Genomic DNA, 16,773 nt, shown 5'->3' with positions numbered 1-16,773 from the left:
ATGTGCCCCAACAGATGTGCCCCAACAGATGTTGCCCCAACGGACGTTGCCCCAACGGACGTTGCCCCAACGGACGTTGCCCCAACGGACGTTGCCCCAACGGACGTTGCCCCAACGGACGTTGCCCCAACGGACGTTGCCCCAACGGATGTTGCCCCAATGGATGTTACCCCAACGGATGTTACCCCAACAGACGGTGCCCCAACGGATGTTACCCCAACAGACGGTGCCCCAACGGATGTTGCCCCAACGAACGTTGTCCCAACCGACGTTACCCCAACGGACGTTGCCCCAACTGGCAATGTTGCCCCGGGGAACAGTCCTCCAACTGTTGTTGCCCCAACTAGCGTTGCCCCAACTAGCATTACCCCAACCGTCGTTGCCCCAGCGGACGTTACCCCAACTGACGTTGCCCCAACCAAAGTTACCTCAATCCCTGTTACCCAAACCAATATTACCCCCACCACCAAAACCAACTTACCCTCAACTCGAGTTTTACCGAAACTACAACCAATGCCCGACAATCTGATTCCTTTAAAACTTGCGAACATAAAAGTTCCGTTGTCGAGATGTGACGCGATGCTGACAAACACAAAGCATTCACCAAACAACGTAAGTTAAAATACTTGATTTAATTCGCGATGAATTAACCTTGTTACAAACACAGATGTTTAAGATTGGCAACAAGATTGAAGTGAAGTCCACCCCCCCACCACTCACAACACTGAAGAACCTGTTTGTCCTCGGTAAGGGTGGGGTTCGTACCCCTATACAGCTTGGGGCAGGGGGCCGTATTGTCACAGGGGTGGGGAACCAAAACCTTGTGCTGCTCCAACAAAACACATCAACCACAAAAGTAAGTCGTATTACATCTGGCTGCTGACTCAACAGACAACACTTACTTTACCACCTATATTGCCTAAAACTTGCAAACCATTTTTTTGAGCAAGACGTTTAACAGCAGTTCTTCTGATCCAGTTTACTAATGGGTTGTTCAAATTGTTATGTACGTGGTAACTTGTAAGCGAGCACGAGGTGTGTAAAACAGAAGACCCATGTTATAATGACTGTCGTTGCCCTGCCATGCGAGGATAAATAAGTTGCATATGTGGTAACTTGTAAGCGAGCACGAGGTGTATGAAACAAAACACCCGTGTTATAACGACTGTCGTTGCCCCGCTATGCGAGGATAAATAAGGTGCTTGCATGGTATCAACCTTATTGCTGGTTAATAACACCCAAACCACCAGACCCCCACAAACAACCGAGTTTCTCGTGAATTAAAACGCCTTCGGTTCACGGCTGCCGGTCCCAAGATGCAGAAAGTAAACGCCAACCCTACAGAGAAGCGTAAGTTGAATGTTTGTTCTGTTGCGTCATGTTCCATTATAATCAAACATTGTTTGTCCCAGCACTCAGCAACGAGACTTCACAAACCAAAGTGGAACCGACCACTCCTGTGAAGAGGAAGGGACCTTTCAGGTAAGTTGGTTAGCCTGCGTGGTCGATACATGTGTGTGGGGTTGGGGCTCAGAGGTTGCCGTGTCTTTAAATCAGAGTTACAAATTCTAGACTTGATGCTGCAAACTTTGTAGACATGCGTCCAAAAAAAAACCAGAAACACTTGTGTTGCAACGACTGTCATTGCCCTGTTTTGCGTCAGCTACATCGTTCATTGGTTCATGTTGTTATTGATTACCTTTGTGATTTAGGTTGGGAGAGGATGAGGGGTATAAACAATACACCAATTATTATGTGGAAAATCCACTTGCGTTGAATAAATATCAGCATAAGGAAGAGAAAGATCGCGAACGACACGTGGGGTACAAATATACCGTGAACTCTGCCGTTACGTTTGAATGGACAGGGGCTTTACTGGGAGCTAAGGTGAGTTACTGTGGGTAAAGCTCATCTGAAGTTGAAACATAATTTTACACAGGAGGAGATGGTGCATACACTGAGGTTGGCCCTGTTTAGCTTCGAACAGCAGATCCCGTTGTGTTTCATGCATTCTAAGTGGGATCAATATAGAAAAATGTGGGGGAGGATGTTACTAAAGAATGATTCAGCTCGAGCGTTTGCTGTCGTGTTGGGGATCATGGAGATGGCTATCAGGAATAATGCCAAGAAGCCGGTGTGGAAAGAATCAATGGGACAAGTGACGTGAGTATAGTGGGGGTGCATGTAATGCACGGATAGTTAGACACAATCCTGTGAAACAAATCTAACTTATTGGTTGTAATGTTTACTGATTAATGCAGTGCAGAAAATTCCAGGTTTGGCCTGCCCACCCTGCCACCCCAGGTTTGGCGCCTATGTTGTATTTGTTGTTGTTGCAGGTTACGAAGGGTGACGTCTTCGGAAAAAGAAGATTTTGAAAAGAAACGAAAAAAGAAGATCAAAGAAGAGGAGGACCTTGCAACAAGGAACGCTGTGTGGTGCAAATATCCGCTTCCTGTTCGCAGCATGATGGTAGGTGGTTGTGTTGATGTGATGTCATAATGTGAATGTGTGATGTCATAATAGCAAGACAACACTCTGTGTCAGATCTGTTTAATATGGTCTGCTTCAATTTTTCATCTTGCAAAATTAAATCCTCGTATTTGTGTGTTTGCACCAATGTGAGGGACATTATGATGTCATCAAATATATTGTGATGTCATCAAATACATTGTGATGTCAATATGTCATAATACTTTACTATGATGTCATAATACTCCATTATGACGTAGGTATGGAAGATGAAAGGAGAAGAATACCGAGTGACGGGGGGCGATGGTTGGAGGTGGATCTCGTCTACTTTCCAATCAAAGATTAAACCTTCGAATATGAAACCATACACCACTGTATTCACTAATGGGGTTGAGAAAGATAAAATGGATATTGCTGAAGAATGTATGGATGTGTCCTCTCCCAAGACAACTGAGGCCGTGTCTTCTACCACGACAACTGAGGCCGTGTTTTCTGCCACGACAACTGAGGCTGCGTCTTCTGCCACGACAACTGAGGCCGTGTTTTCTGCCACGACAACTGAAGCCGTGTCTTCTGCCACGACAACTGAGGCCACGTCTTCTGCCACGACAACTGAGGCCACGTGTTCTGCCACGACAACTGAGGCCGCGTCTTCTGCCACGACAACTGAGGCCGTGTCTTCTGCCACAGCAACTGAGGCCGTAACTTCTGCCACGACAACTGAGGCCGTGTCTTTTGCCACGACAACTGAGGCTATGTCTTCTGCCACGATAACTAAGGCCGTGTCTTCAGCCACGACAACTGAGGCTTTGTCTTCTGCCACGACAACTGAGGCCGTGTCTTCTGCCACGATAACTGAGGCCGTGTCTTCTGCCACAACAACTGAGGCTGTGTCTTCTGCCACAACAACTGAGGCTGCGTCTTCTGCCAAGACAACTGAGGCCGTGTCTTCTGCCACAACAACTGAGGCTGCGTCTTCTGCCACGACAACTGAGGCCGTGTCTTCTGCCACGACAACTAAGGTCGTGTCTTCTGCCACAGAAACCAATAAAATTATTCAAAACCGTACAAATTTAAACCCTGCTGATAAACAATCATTCAATGATGATGAAATAAAGAAATTATTGTCGGAAAGTGACGTGATAAACGTCTCCCGCAACTTGTTGATGCGCAGTGTGGTGTATCTGCGTAGATGGGAACCTTCAAAACTCGACAAACTTCTACGATGGAGGTAAGATGGTTTGTGGGTTGAATATTATTTATTAAAATACTTCCAACAGGATATTACAAGAAAAGAAACTTAAGTTGGATGCAATAAAAGACAAGAAAACATTGGATTTAAAAAAAAATTCAGCAAGTGTTAATTCTCGTATTGGGGTAAAACCCCCATGTAGTGCCAGCGATGTACTTGCTTCTCTTCCGTTTAAAGTGAAGCAACCGCTGGTGAACGAGACTTCGGCTAACTCTGGTTCGGAGCTCGAGATATCGGACGATGAAGATGGGTTAGTTGAGTCGGTGGTGCGTGACCTTTGTAAGGAACTTGTGGGTCGTGTATCACGGGAATACCCGGGGTGTAACGAGGTCACCCACACTACGGGGTTTACTACGAGTAGTACTGTTCCAACCGCAGCTGCTTCGTTACCACGGCAATCATCGGTCGACCTCGGTGACTCACGACCTTCAACCCCGTCTCTCCATCGCGCTCGTGTGGTGCCAATGACATCATTAGGTCGTGTTTCGAGAAGGTTTGGTTACCGTCGGCAACGAGGACAAGCCAACCAATCACCTTCACCGATGAGTTTAGGTTGGAAACTTGAACGATTCAATGAAAACAACGTGAAGAATAAAACCAATATTGTGAAGGTATGTGTGGTGTATATGGGTGAGGTGTTGAGGGTTGGTAATAATTGGCCATTATACATTGTTTGTACGTTCTATATGGGTGAGGTCCTACAGCAGACACCCTAATGTTGTTTCAACTAAAGTTTTTCAATACATAATTACGAATGTGTGAAAATCAAGATCAGTGTAAAGTATTTTGGAACACCTAACTATTATATAATGTGTTCAACCCTAGATGCCAATACCATGGAAGTTTTCTGTTGGGGTTGGGAAAAAGAAGAACATATTCAGGTAAGTGGCGTGGTATGTATACAAGCCACCCATGTTAACACATTGTTGATAGGTTGCCACGCGAGAATGTTCGTTACTTAGCCATAAGAGCGGGACTCACATATGCACCACAAGGTTTCCATTATGTGAACAAGCTACCATCTGGTTTAGGTAAGTTTGTGATGTCATAATGGTGATTATGACGTATTATTTATTTATGGGTGAGGTCCTTGTCAAGGGCCTAGGATTTAGGCCAGATTTGCCCAACACCCCAACACCCGGAAAGCTCATTTAAGTCCTTCTTGCAACCGGTGCCGCAACACCGCATCGGAGTCAGAGGCGTAATATTGGCACCATTTTTTTTCCTCGTGTGCTTACGAGTTACCACACTTTTCAACTTTGTGTATGATTTTTATTTGATATGGCTTACAATTTGGACAACCCATTAGTGACCACTGGGTTGGAGCAATTTTCTGTTAAGTGTCTTGCCCAAGGGCACAAACGCCGATCGGTGTTAGTACCGCTGAGGAGCATTGAACCGGGGACACTTATGGTGTATTTACTTTGTCTTTATTTTGTCAGAGATTTTTTGGGGATATCCGTGTTGCAGGCCAACCAATGGAACAGCATGGAGATACAAAATACAAAACGCACGAACATTGTCAACTATAGCCCATTTATTGCGAGTGTTGTGGCATTCCATTAGATGGGATGATATGGTCACGGAGCCTAATAATGAGTAAGTATGATGTCATAATGTGAATGTGTGATGTCATAATAGCAAGACAACACTCTGTGTCAGATCTGTTTAATATGGTCTGCTTCAATTTTTCATCTTGCAAAATTAAATCCTCGTATTTGTGTGTTTGCACCAATGTGAGGGACATTATGATGTCATCAAATATATTGTGATGTCATGAAGTATATTGTGATGAGTTATAATCATAACACTTATGATCACCCAGAGATTCTGTACACGCGGTGCACACAGAAGAAGACATCATTACCACCGAGTTGTTGAAACGACGAGACATCGGGCGTAGTGGTTTAGTGTCACAATATTTTGTGCGAAGGATTATCGTTCCTAACACCGATGAAGAAGAGGAGATCCCTAAGAGTAAATATCTACATTATGACATCATATAGAGACTTATTATCCATAATGCAGGTGAAGCGTACACCCCGTCGTCAAGAGCCGGGTTAAGGTCGAGGTCGCGACCGATTGGTCTTCGTGATCGTGTTCGTAAGGATGTGGAGAACCAACCACGTGTGGAAACTGTGTGGTTGCCTGAGGATAAGATTGAGTTGTGGCAAATACGACAGTTTGATACAATGTATGTATGGGGTGGGGTGGAGGGTTCACATAAACCTGGGGTGGCAGGGTGGGCAGGCCAAACCTGGGATTTCCTACATCGCATTAATCAGTAAACATTACAACCAATAAGTTTGGTTTGTTTAATATGATTGTGTGTCTAACTATCCCTGCCTCCCATGTGTTTATAAAGTTTGGCGCCGGTAGTGAAATTAACAAATATATAAAATAGAAATAACAAACATTTCCCCAGGGTTCGAGAACAGCAGAAGAAGAACCTCCAAACCCCCCCTCCCACCAAACCGACCCCCATCGTTACCAAGCTGCCAACCCCATTATTCACCCCTAAGAAACATGTGAGTCAGCGTTATTTAAGATGACTCATCAAGTTGTAACTCATCTATTATTAGGTCACAATAACCTCGTCCTTGCTCCAACAAGCAGCTGCGTTACATAAACCTCAGGTTTCTGATAAAAACCTCGTGTTTACGATGAATCGAGCGATAAAACAAGTAATATGATGTTTCTGTGGTTGTTGTAATATAATGTTTCTATGGTTGTTGTAATATAATGTTTCTATGGTTGTTGTAATATAATGTTTCTATGGTTGTAGTACAATGTTTCTATGGTTGTAGTATAATGTTTCTATGGTTGTAATATAATGTTTCACACGAACACAGGTTGACGCTTCACCAAACAACATGAGTAGCGCTGTCGTCAAGACAACAGGTATTATGACATCATAGATACCAATAATTAGCATTGTTAACAAATATTGAACAGGTGGCCTTCATAAAATATTGATTCGCAAACCTGTCAATCAACCACAAGTTGTCGCCATCAAGTCCACTACAGGTTGGTTGTTGTTGGTGTTTACAATTGTGTGGAGTTGTGGTTGAATATCTCGCATGGTGGGGCAACGACAGTTGTTATAACACGGGTGTTCTGTAGAGCACGACCGCTATTGCTTTTTTCAAACCGATACCGATATTTTGTAAATTTCAGTTGCCGATAACTAGGGATGTGCCGAGCCGAGCCCGAACTCAAAAGCTCGTGCCCGAGCGTCTCCTTTTTTGACGCTCGGCGCTCGGCTGAAAACTGGGCCGAGCGCCGAGCCTTTTGCTATAATGTTGCACGCGAGAGCGAAAAATATTAAAAATAAAAAGAGTGAAGCTACTAAAAGATAACGAGACTAGTCAACGTAGCTTTCTCTTTAATTATTTTTCGTTCGTTGTGAATTTGCTCTCTCGCAAGTAACGAATCGCAACGTCAGCGAATTTGCCCGTATCGAATTAGAGCAGGCGTCGAATTACACGAGCGCCCAATGTTTTCGTATCACATTTTAAATAAAAAGCCAATTTTTATATCACATTTTAAATAAAAAGCCAATTTTTATAATGAAATAATATAAATTGCTGCAACCACGGTTTTGCAACCACAGGGTTTTGCAACCCCTAAGCCACCTTTACCGCAGACACGCACCAGCAAGAAAGTGCTAAGACGCACACACACGCGTTGCATTCAATGTAACATTCCTTCGCTTGGAATTAAAACAATTTTTCATTTAATTGTTACGTCACGTGTCCTATCGCAACGTAACTATTAATTATGACGTTTTATAATATAACAATCGGGAGGAATGTGCCCACTGCCCAAGTTGGGCAGCCCAACCAACCACGAGATCAAAACATCGTGTATCAGCGTCACATTTTTACACTCTGCGCCGGCGTATGAAATAAAGGAAGACGCATGCGGTAGCATACACTCCACACGTAACAAACGAAGCAATCGTTGTGAATTTATTCTCGTGAAAAATGACGTAATGAAACTCTGGTTCTCGTGCGGCGCCATCAAACGATTTTTTTTGGCTTCTGTCCAAGCTCGACCGGGACGATACTTTGTAATATCATATTACAATTTATGTTGGTTCCAATTTACTGATAGCGTCGCTCCTCGCTCTTATATTTGCACCAATTAAAACTCACATAATCGCGATTTACCTGCATTAAACTAATCATCAGAAACAAAAATTATACACAAAACTACAGATCGTATGGAAGCGAATAAAACACGATTGTTTTCCAACAATCTCGTTTGTGATGTAACGATCGTAAAGGTTTATTCTGACGTAAATAATCGTTACATTATCCAAGATGAACATGCGTAGAAACTTGCTAGTTGTGCCACTGGCTGTAACAGTTATAAATATTTTTTTAATTAAATATTTTTTGTATGAATTTTATATTTTGCACCAGTAGGAATTATGAAAAGCGAGACGCGTCTTTAACCGCAAACCACGTGTTCTGTATTATTTTGATTAGCGGCGCTTTTCGGCTGAATAGGAACGCATTCTCGTACGCCTTTCTCCTTGATGACGTCATAGGTGCTCGGGCTCGGGCTCGTGCCGAGCTTTTCGTTGAAGCTCGGCGCTCGGCGAACCTGAGCTTTTTCAACTTCAGCACATCCCTACCGATAACCTATATTTTAATGCACCTAAAAAACTAGACTGATTAAAACGGAAAAATCTGATATAGCTAATAAAAATCAACTAACAGACTTAATTATTATTAATTAGTTATTAGTGAACTTGTAATTACTGAATTGGTTAATTTGTAATTTTTTCAAATAAATTTTACCTCACTTCCATTAAACAAACATTATATTTATCAGCTAATGTAGTTTATTTGTGTATCACATTGACGCGTAAGTGACCTAAAGTAACCTCGACGTTACACGCGCCTGATAAACATGACATGCGGTGGACGCGTGATCAGACGCTTTGACCTAGTTTAATACGTTGGATTTTCACGAACGAGTTGAATTAGGTATACGAGTGAGTTTACGTTTATGAACAAGGTATCACTCTGCATTAATTCTTACGTACGCTCGTTGCTGGATAATATCGGCCGTATTTTGCCCTTGCCGATAATCGGTAAATCACCAAAAATGCGGCCGATATATCGGCTAACCGATAATCGGTCATGCTCTAGTGTTCTGTTTCATACACCTCTTACCAGCTTACAAGTTACCACGTATGTAACTTATTTATCCTCGCATGGCAGGGCACCGACAGTCGTTATAACACGGGTGTTCTGTTTCATACACCTCTTACCAGCTTACAAGTTACCACGTATGTAACTTATTTATCCTCGCATGGCAGGGCACCGACAGTCGTTATAACACGGGTGTTCTGTTTCATACACCTCGTGCTCGCTTACAAGTTACCACGTCTGTAATTTTGTGGTCGACATTTGGGACAACCCATTAATGACCACTGGGTTGGAGCAATTTCCGTTAAGTGTCTTTCTGAAAGACGACAACAATGGTAGTATTATGATGTCATATTGTTGCAGCATTACCCACACCTACTAGTGGTCAAACCATAATTCGAACGAGCGGAGGTCAATACATCGTTCATGGGAACAAGATACCACGTCCTATATTGATTAAACCAGGTATGTGGTTACTTCTGCTACCCCAAGTAAATGATCTTTCAAAGGTTCTTGTGGTATGAAAAAATAGTTTTCCGATGTTTTTTCTGTCATCTGGTTTCGTATCACATGATTTGTTAAAAGATTGTTTACAAGCATGTTATGTTTATGTTGCACACCATAGATATAACATACTTCCCCCAACAGCAGGCACTCCAACCACCCCAAAGCAACCAACTCATCCAACTATAAGGTAACAACGTATATGATAATATGTATGCGTCAAACATAATGCAGGGGAGGCAGGGATAGTGACACACAATCCTGTGAAACAAATCTAACTTATTGGTTGTAATTTACTGATTAATACAATGCAGAAAATTCAAGGGTTGGCCTGCCCACCCTGCCACCCCAGGTTTGACGCCTATGTTTGCGACGTTACCAATGTGAAATGACATAACATCCCCTTTCCCCCCAGGTTGCCAGGTGTGGCCCAACAAGCCACGCCCCCAGCCCCGCCCACCCAAACACCCACCACAAACAACCAAGTAAGTTACCACACAAACCATATTGTTGTACTTGATTATAAATAACACTTGTTATTATGACATCATAGAGCCCAAAACAGCTAGCATCGAACATGCAAGTGAAGTTATCAGCCGTGCAACTCGCGCAACTTATGAAGATGGGGGACAACTCACATATAAAAGTGAATGTGAAGCTAAGTGATGGAAGTCCAGGTAACTTGGTGTGGTTATTGGGATCACTAGTGGGTGGTCATTGTGGGTGCCGCGTCACCCCAACTTTTGAAACAGGGGAAATTTGTATTTTTGTCATCAATGAGGTTCCCCATGTTTAACAACTACAATATGTGACATCACCAATTTTGACATTGCCAGTATTATGACATCACACAGGGTTTGGATTAATGCAAGCGATACCACCTGGCGGCCAAGTAGCACCAGGTCCAGGGCAACAGTTGATGCAATGTAAGGTTGGGAACGAGGTTCGAAGGTTCCTGTTGTCGCCTGTGGTAGAGAAAGGTAAGTCCATCTTGCCCCTGACCCATCTTGCCCCTAACCCATCTTACCCCCGACCCATCTTGCCCCTAACCCATCTTACCCCTGACCCATCTTACCCCCGACCCATCTTGCCCCATACCCTAACTGTGGGCGCTAAACCTGGGGTGGCAGGCCTGCCATGGAATTTCTACAGTGGATTAATCAGTAAACTGTGCGGTTAGATTGTTTTGTACTAATGTAAATTTAATTGTTTCTCCAATGATTTAGTTTGTACTTACCATGTGGGTAAAGTAACCTCAATCACCCACTTCCCCAGCCCCGACCAGCCAACCCTCAGGTAACGAGGTGATTCTTCACACTCCAAGTTTGCGGCAGCGTTTGGAACAAATCCAACAACGACAACAACAACTACGGAAGCAACCATTCACTACCGGGGTGCGACGATTATTGACGGACAAAGACCCATTGTGGGGGGGAAGGTACAGTGGTCTTGTGTGGTGTGTTGGTTGGTGATTCATGTTTGCGCTGCAGGCCTTCAACACCGGATAAACAAAACTTAGAGAAACGAAGAGAAATTGAACGACCTCGTAAAAAGTATCTCGCTAAAGAGACGAGGGAAGAACAGCAAAGGTATGTGTAATGTCATAATGTGAATGTGTGATGTCATAATAGCAAGACAACACTCTGTGTCAGATCTGTTCAATATGGTCTGCTTCAATTTTTCATCTTGCAAAATTAAATCCTCGTATTTGTGTGTTTGCACCAATGTGAGGGACATTGTGATGACATCAAGTATATTGTGATGACATCAAATATATTGTGATGACATCAAATATATTGTGATGTCATGAAGTATATTGTGATGTCATAATAGGCGTGGTGTTGTGCAACAAGTAATGAAAGCGCTTCTCGATCGTATTGAGAGGAGAGAGGAAGTCGAGATAAAGAAGAGAAAAAGGGAGGAACATTTGGAGCAACAGAAGAGGAGGAGGGAGAGCCAAGATGAAGTATGATGTCATATTGCTTGTTATGATGTCATAATTCTTGTTGTGATGTCATATTGCTTGTTATGATGTCATATTGCTTGTTGTGATGTCATAACTGTATTTGCTTAGTCTTTAGTCCAGAGGATACTGGGTTTAAGGCTCGTTGCTGCGACCATTGAATGTGAATATGCCATTGGAAAGCCATGCATTTAGTAACAAGTTATATTCACCCAACCAGATGAAATCCCAGCAAAGATTGCATTCAAAGTTATCGCATACACTTCGTAAACATGAAGAATTGGTGAAGCAAGATATTCGTAAACGGAAGTCAATTGTTCATCGATATTTGACGAAAGTGGTTGAGGTGGGGTTGGTGTATATACGTGGTCATTATGGTATACTACATAAGTGGTAAACTTTATAAACACAGGGGAGGTGGGGGTAGTTAGGAACAATCCTGTGAAACAAATCTTAACTTATTGGTTGTAATGTTTTCGGCCTGCCACCCCAGGTTTGTTTTATGCTGTGATGTCATAATAGTAAACATATTATGATGTCATAGAATGAGCTTCATGTTGATCAAAAGAAAATCCCGAAGATGAAACGTAAAGGTCGTCCGAGGGCGCCGAAGAGCAACCTGCTAACAACGGAGTCTGCGTTATCGAATATACTAACGGAGAACAACAAGAAACAATCTCCCAGAAAACCTCGTAAACGACCTCGATCACCTGATGTCGTGGAAATTCCGACGAAGAAGAAAAAGATGATAAACACTTCGTCCAAACTTTATTGTGTTTGTAAATCAGTGTATGACGAGACAAGGTAAAGATATGCTGTTTAAGTAAGATGACGGTAGTTTGTATTAATTGGTGGGTGGTGGTGATATGGCCTGCATGAAGACTAACTGACAACTATTATTAGTGGGGTGTTGTGGGGGTGTTGCAACACTCATACACGTACCAACATTAATGTTGTTGCATGCCACGCAGGTTTTACATCGGTTGTGATCTTTGTATGAATTGGTTCCATGGTAGCTGTGTTGGGATCAATGAGAAGAAAGCAAAACAAATGGAGGGCTGGGTTTGTAAAGATTGTCAGAAGGAACAAAACGACCCGCAACAAGAACTTTATTGTTTATGTCGAACACCATATGATGACACCCAGTGAGTTGTGTGGATGTAACTTATTTATCCTTGCGTGGTGGGGCAACGACAGTCATTATAACACGGGTGTTCTGTTTCATACACCTTGTGCCCGCTTACAGGTTACCACGTATGTAACTTATTTATCCTTGCGTGGTGGGGCAACGACAGTCGTTATAACACGGGTGTTTTGTTCCGAATGAAGTTACCACGTATGTAACTTTGTGATTGTTTAGATTCTACATCGGTTGTGACGCATGCCAGGATTGGTACCATGGTAGTTGCGTCGGGATAAGTGAGGGGGAGTCGGCAAACATCGAGAGTTATACTTGTCCACGATGTAAACAGCAAGCACGCGATGCTTCCATGGAAGACACGTTATCGGATCGTGATTATTATAATCTGACCAAGATTGTCCGTTATTTACAGGTAACTGTAATGTAATAATTATCTTTATGACATCACTTAACCATACTATGACATCATAGAATCATAAGATGGCGTGGCCGTTTCTGGAGCCCGTTCGTGAGGACGACGCCCCTGGGTATTATAAAGTTGTTAAGCGGCCCATGGGTAAGTTACTGTCTGGATACTAAACTCATGATCTGCAGATGTTTCGGACAGTAACTTGGTGGATAGTAACCTCTTTTACACTGATGATAGACCAAGTTACTGCCTGGATACTAAACTCATGATCAGCAGATGTTTCGGACAGTAACTTGGTGGATAGTAACCTCTTTTACACTGATGATGGACCAAGTTACTGTCTGGATACTAAACTCATGATCAGCAGATGTTTCGGACAGTAACTTGGTGGATAGTAACCTCTTTTACACTAATGATGGACCAAGTTACTGTCTAAAACATCTGAATTACGACCAAAACATTAACAAGCGTTGTTTATCATTCTCAGACATCCAGACAGTCATGAAGAGACTTGCCTGTCGATATTACATCAAGTTATCCGGAACTTGTGGGCGACGTATCGCTTATTTTCGATAATTGTCGCCAGTATAACGGAGCGGATTCAAAAATAGTACGGTGCGCTGAAATTGTTGAATCCGTCTTTGTTGGGAAAATGCGAGAATTACGAAACAAAACAAGATGATGTTTCTATGTTCAACTGCTTTGTGACGTCATAATAAATGTGTTTTGTAACAAACGTCAATTGTATTTTAATAGAAATAAAGTTTGAAACTTCAGCGACTTTTCGCTCGTTTACTGCCCTGGCTTCCCGATCTTTCACCTGTCAATCAAAATATTGAACAATTATTATGAATGTTACTTGTTTATCTTCGCATGGCGGGGAAACAACAGTAGTCATAACACAGATGTTATGTTTCATACACCTCGTGGTGTGGGTGATTGTTTTCTGTACAAGATCTTGCCCAAAGGCACATACGCCCCCAACGGTGGAACCTTAAAACGAAAACATCTGAATAGAGGCACGTCGCCAATCCCTGTTACACCACCAGACACGGACTGTACGTCCGAAACATAGAAACTATATATTGCCTCCGGTTTCTTGTGTTTCCCAAAACTGCTCCACCTTGTGACGAATTCCCCGATTCTCATCTTTCCAGCTTCGTTGCCATGCTCGTAACTCGCTAACCTCGGGATCTATGCGTACCTGGTCAATATAGATATCATATATCAGCAACATCTTATTAAACATAGACATCATATACAATACCCACCAAATACCCCCTGAAGAAAGATTGAATTTTGATTGCAGCTTCTTCTTCTGTCCATTGTAGTGATAATGGTAGCGGTTCACGTGGGCTGTGGGGTAAGATGGTTTAATGTGGGGTAAGATGGTTAAATGCGGGGTAAGATGGTTAAATGCGGGGTAAGATGGTTTAATGCGGGGTAAGATGGTTTAATGTGGGGTAAGATGGTTAAATGCGGGGTAAGATGGTTAAATGCGGGGTAAGATGGTTAAATGCGGGGTAAGATGGTTTAATGCGGGGTAAGATGGTTAAATGCGGGGTAAGATGGTTGATGTGATGTCATAATGTGGGGTAAGATGGTTTAATGTGGGGTAAGATGGTTTAATGTGGGGTAAGATGGTTTAATGCGGGGTAAGATGGTTTAATGCGGGGTAAGATGGTTTAATGCGGGGTAAGATGGTTTAATGTGGGGTAAGATGGTTTAATGTGGGGTAAGATGGTTTAATGCGGGGTAAGATGGTTTAATGTGGGGTAAGATGGTTACACGTTGCAACTTCAATGTATTTCAACCTACTGTGCATTGTTCCATTTCTCTACGAAGGGAATTTCCCACAAAGTTTCGCTTCTGTCCGCCTTATTTGGATTCTTCCTAAAGTTGAAGGTTACATTATGACATCACACCACTTCATTATGACATCACATACCACTGACATTATGACATCACACACCACCATTATGACATCACAGACTACTTACTGGTATAGATATTCTGTTAAAAAATCACAAGCGTTGAACCGCGTCCGTTTCCTCTGTAATTAAACAATATAAGTTATGACATTACAATGTAAGTTATGACATCACAATGTAAGTTATGACATCACAATGTATAGAAAGTTACCTCGAAACACTTTTCAACTTTAGCCTGATTAAGCATCGCTGTCATAGCGGGTACCAGGGTCGGAAAAATATGCGATTCTAAATATTCTTGCGGGGTACCTGGTGGTTGGAGTGTGAACATATGGAATATTTATCACATACGACTCATTAACAGATCATCACTCTCTTTTTTCACAAGTGGGCGCTTATATTTTTATTATTATTTTCTAGGGACTTTTATAAAAACGTCGTTTTTGTGACATATAAAACGTGTATTGGTATAGTATTTCAATATTTTATAACTCCTAACCCCTAACCTAAAAGTGCTAATCACACAAAAAAAAAATTTAAAAAAAACGTATTGCACTGTGCGGGACTAGAACCCGGTAAGAACGAAACAAAGAGATTAAACGACGGCACGCTAACCGTTACACCACAGAGCCGACGATAATAAACAGATCGAAAGGGCGTATATAACTACCTAATTTGGGAAAGATGTTCTTACTAGTGTTTTATATATAAGTAATTTGTTTTACACTTATTACCAATTTAAACTGTTTCTTTGTGTATTTTTTAAAAATAATAATAAAAAAATGAGCGCCCACTTGTGAAAAAAGAGAGTGATGATCGCTTAACGAGTCGTAACAATTTTCATCAAATAACTTCAATATTCAACAGTAAAATATTTACAAGTTTTTGGGTCGGGTGGTGGAACGGGGGGTGGTGTGGGTGGGGTTGGGGGTTTATTGATCATTGTTAACCCCACAGCTGCGGGGTGACCAACAGCTGGGTCAAAGTCGCATGTGATACTCGCGTCTGTAAATATTTATTGTTATTATGAATTGAAACATTACTTATTAATCACAAACCTATCTGGGGCTTATGGACCATTTTCCCGTAAACTATCGGGGTGTGACGGCTTGCCGAGTACTGTGTGACGTCAGTAGCTATTGATGACGTATCGTCGATGTCATTGTCGTCATAATCGGCCTTCTTTGCCGCGTATTCTTTTAGAAAGATTTTGCTCAATATGACGTAAATAATACTAGAATCTAAACTTACCGTCGCATATTTGCTCCCATAAGGATTTAACTTTTTTATCACCAAAAACTTTGGGTGAATTTAATTGACGAAACATTTCAAATCAGGAACAAATTAGAAATCGGTTGTCATGGGGATGGCTCTTTACCGACCGCTTGCGGTTAGAACTTTCGGGGACTGTTTTAAAGTTTATCACAATCTAAGCATAACAATTTTTACTTATGATCAAAGTATACACTTGATTGGTAATTAAGATAAATATATAATGAGTATAAACGTGAGTAAAATCTTAAGTAACTTATCCACGGCGCCCCATGCCCGCTGTCGACCCATGACGTATTTCACTGGTCCAGGTAATTCCCCGTTTGTGGAGTTACAATGTATGACGTAGTGATCATCGGTGCAGGGCCCCACGCCTTGTCTCTGCTATCACGTATTTTAATCAATACGCCAGACAAGTATGAAGAACGGCCGAATAATAAAAGTCTGTTTTTTAAAAATAAATCAGGTGAGAATATTTTGGTTTGGTTTCTGTTTGATTTTGGATGCAAGTGAAGAATCCTTCCCACCTTATTTGCTAACCACTAACCCCCTAACCACCAGATACCCAATAAAACTACAGGTTGCACGCGGTTGCAAATATTTTGGTTATTTCGACCAGAAACACTACGCGGCCACGTCCTATAGATGTCAAATGACCATACGAGTT

The 16,773-nt window shown here is 42.2% G+C and overlaps 2 protein-coding genes across 3 annotated transcripts; one reads left to right on the top strand and one right to left on the bottom strand.

The window, feature by feature from the left end:
* Positions 1 to 18: 18 nt before the first annotated feature.
* LOC778828 (nucleosome-remodeling factor subunit NURF301) lies at positions 19 to 13,684 on the top strand (the record flags this gene model as incomplete). Its single annotated transcript, XM_002119583.5, is given in 33 exon segments — positions 19 to 612; positions 668 to 856; positions 1,251 to 1,350; positions 1,413 to 1,482; positions 1,713 to 1,887; positions 1,940 to 2,163; positions 2,340 to 2,472; positions 2,733 to 3,703; positions 3,753 to 4,335; positions 4,550 to 4,605; positions 4,658 to 4,755; positions 5,167 to 5,323; positions 5,550 to 5,701; positions 5,753 to 5,918; positions 6,150 to 6,252; positions 6,307 to 6,408; positions 6,577 to 6,625; positions 6,680 to 6,751; positions 9,250 to 9,351; positions 9,535 to 9,580; positions 9,806 to 9,875; positions 9,944 to 10,067; positions 10,245 to 10,370; positions 10,666 to 10,828; positions 10,881 to 10,979; positions 11,224 to 11,356; positions 11,574 to 11,699; positions 11,898 to 12,157; positions 12,325 to 12,498; positions 12,714 to 12,906; positions 12,966 to 13,050; positions 13,391 to 13,443; positions 13,445 to 13,684. Coding segments are annotated over 33 exon segments (5,889 nt in total), but the record flags the coding sequence as incomplete, so codon positions are not given.
* LOC100180258 (IQ domain-containing protein K-like) lies at positions 13,526 to 16,235 on the bottom strand. 2 transcript variants are annotated; one of them, XM_002119525.5, is made up of 9 exons: positions 16,086 to 16,235; positions 15,893 to 16,030; positions 15,714 to 15,839; positions 15,046 to 15,143; positions 14,904 to 14,956; positions 14,722 to 14,796; positions 14,175 to 14,259; positions 13,993 to 14,107; positions 13,526 to 13,723 (listed from the first exon to the last, which is right to left on the bottom strand). In XM_002119525.5, exons 1-9 carry the CDS (start codon positions 16,159 to 16,161, stop codon positions 13,677 to 13,679), a joined length of 813 nt encoding a protein of 270 aa, XP_002119561.1. In that variant the 5' UTR covers positions 16,162 to 16,235; the 3' UTR covers positions 13,526 to 13,676. The 2 variants fall into 2 exon arrangements, with proteins under 2 accessions (XP_002119561.1, XP_026696233.1); XM_026840432.1 differs by lacking the exon at positions 15,714 to 15,839.
* Positions 16,236 to 16,773: the final 538 nt, after the last annotated feature.

Source organism: Ciona intestinalis, unplaced genomic scaffold (assembly GCF_000224145.3).
Source record: "Ciona intestinalis unplaced genomic scaffold, KH HT001262.1, whole genome shotgun sequence".
Lineage (NCBI taxonomy): Eukaryota > Metazoa > Chordata > Ascidiacea > Phlebobranchia > Cionidae > Ciona > Ciona intestinalis.
Note: the sequence above shows the minus strand (reverse complement) of the source record. Positions and strands in the feature narration are given on the sequence as shown.

Bases quoted from the DNA above. Each gene is read 5' to 3' on its own strand.
- LOC100180258 (XM_002119525.5), bottom strand. From the start codon at position 16,161: ATGTTTCGTCAATTAAATTCACCCAAAGTTTTTGGTGATAAAAAAGTT. The intron at 14,957-15,045 runs GTAACTTTCTAT...GTTTAATTACAG, and splicing joins AAGTTGAAAAGTGTTTCGAG to AGGAAACGGACGCGGTTCAA. The intron at 13,724-13,992 runs GCAATATATAGT...TTTGATTGACAG, and splicing joins GGAAACACAAGAAACCGGAG to GTGAAAGATCGGGAAGCCAG.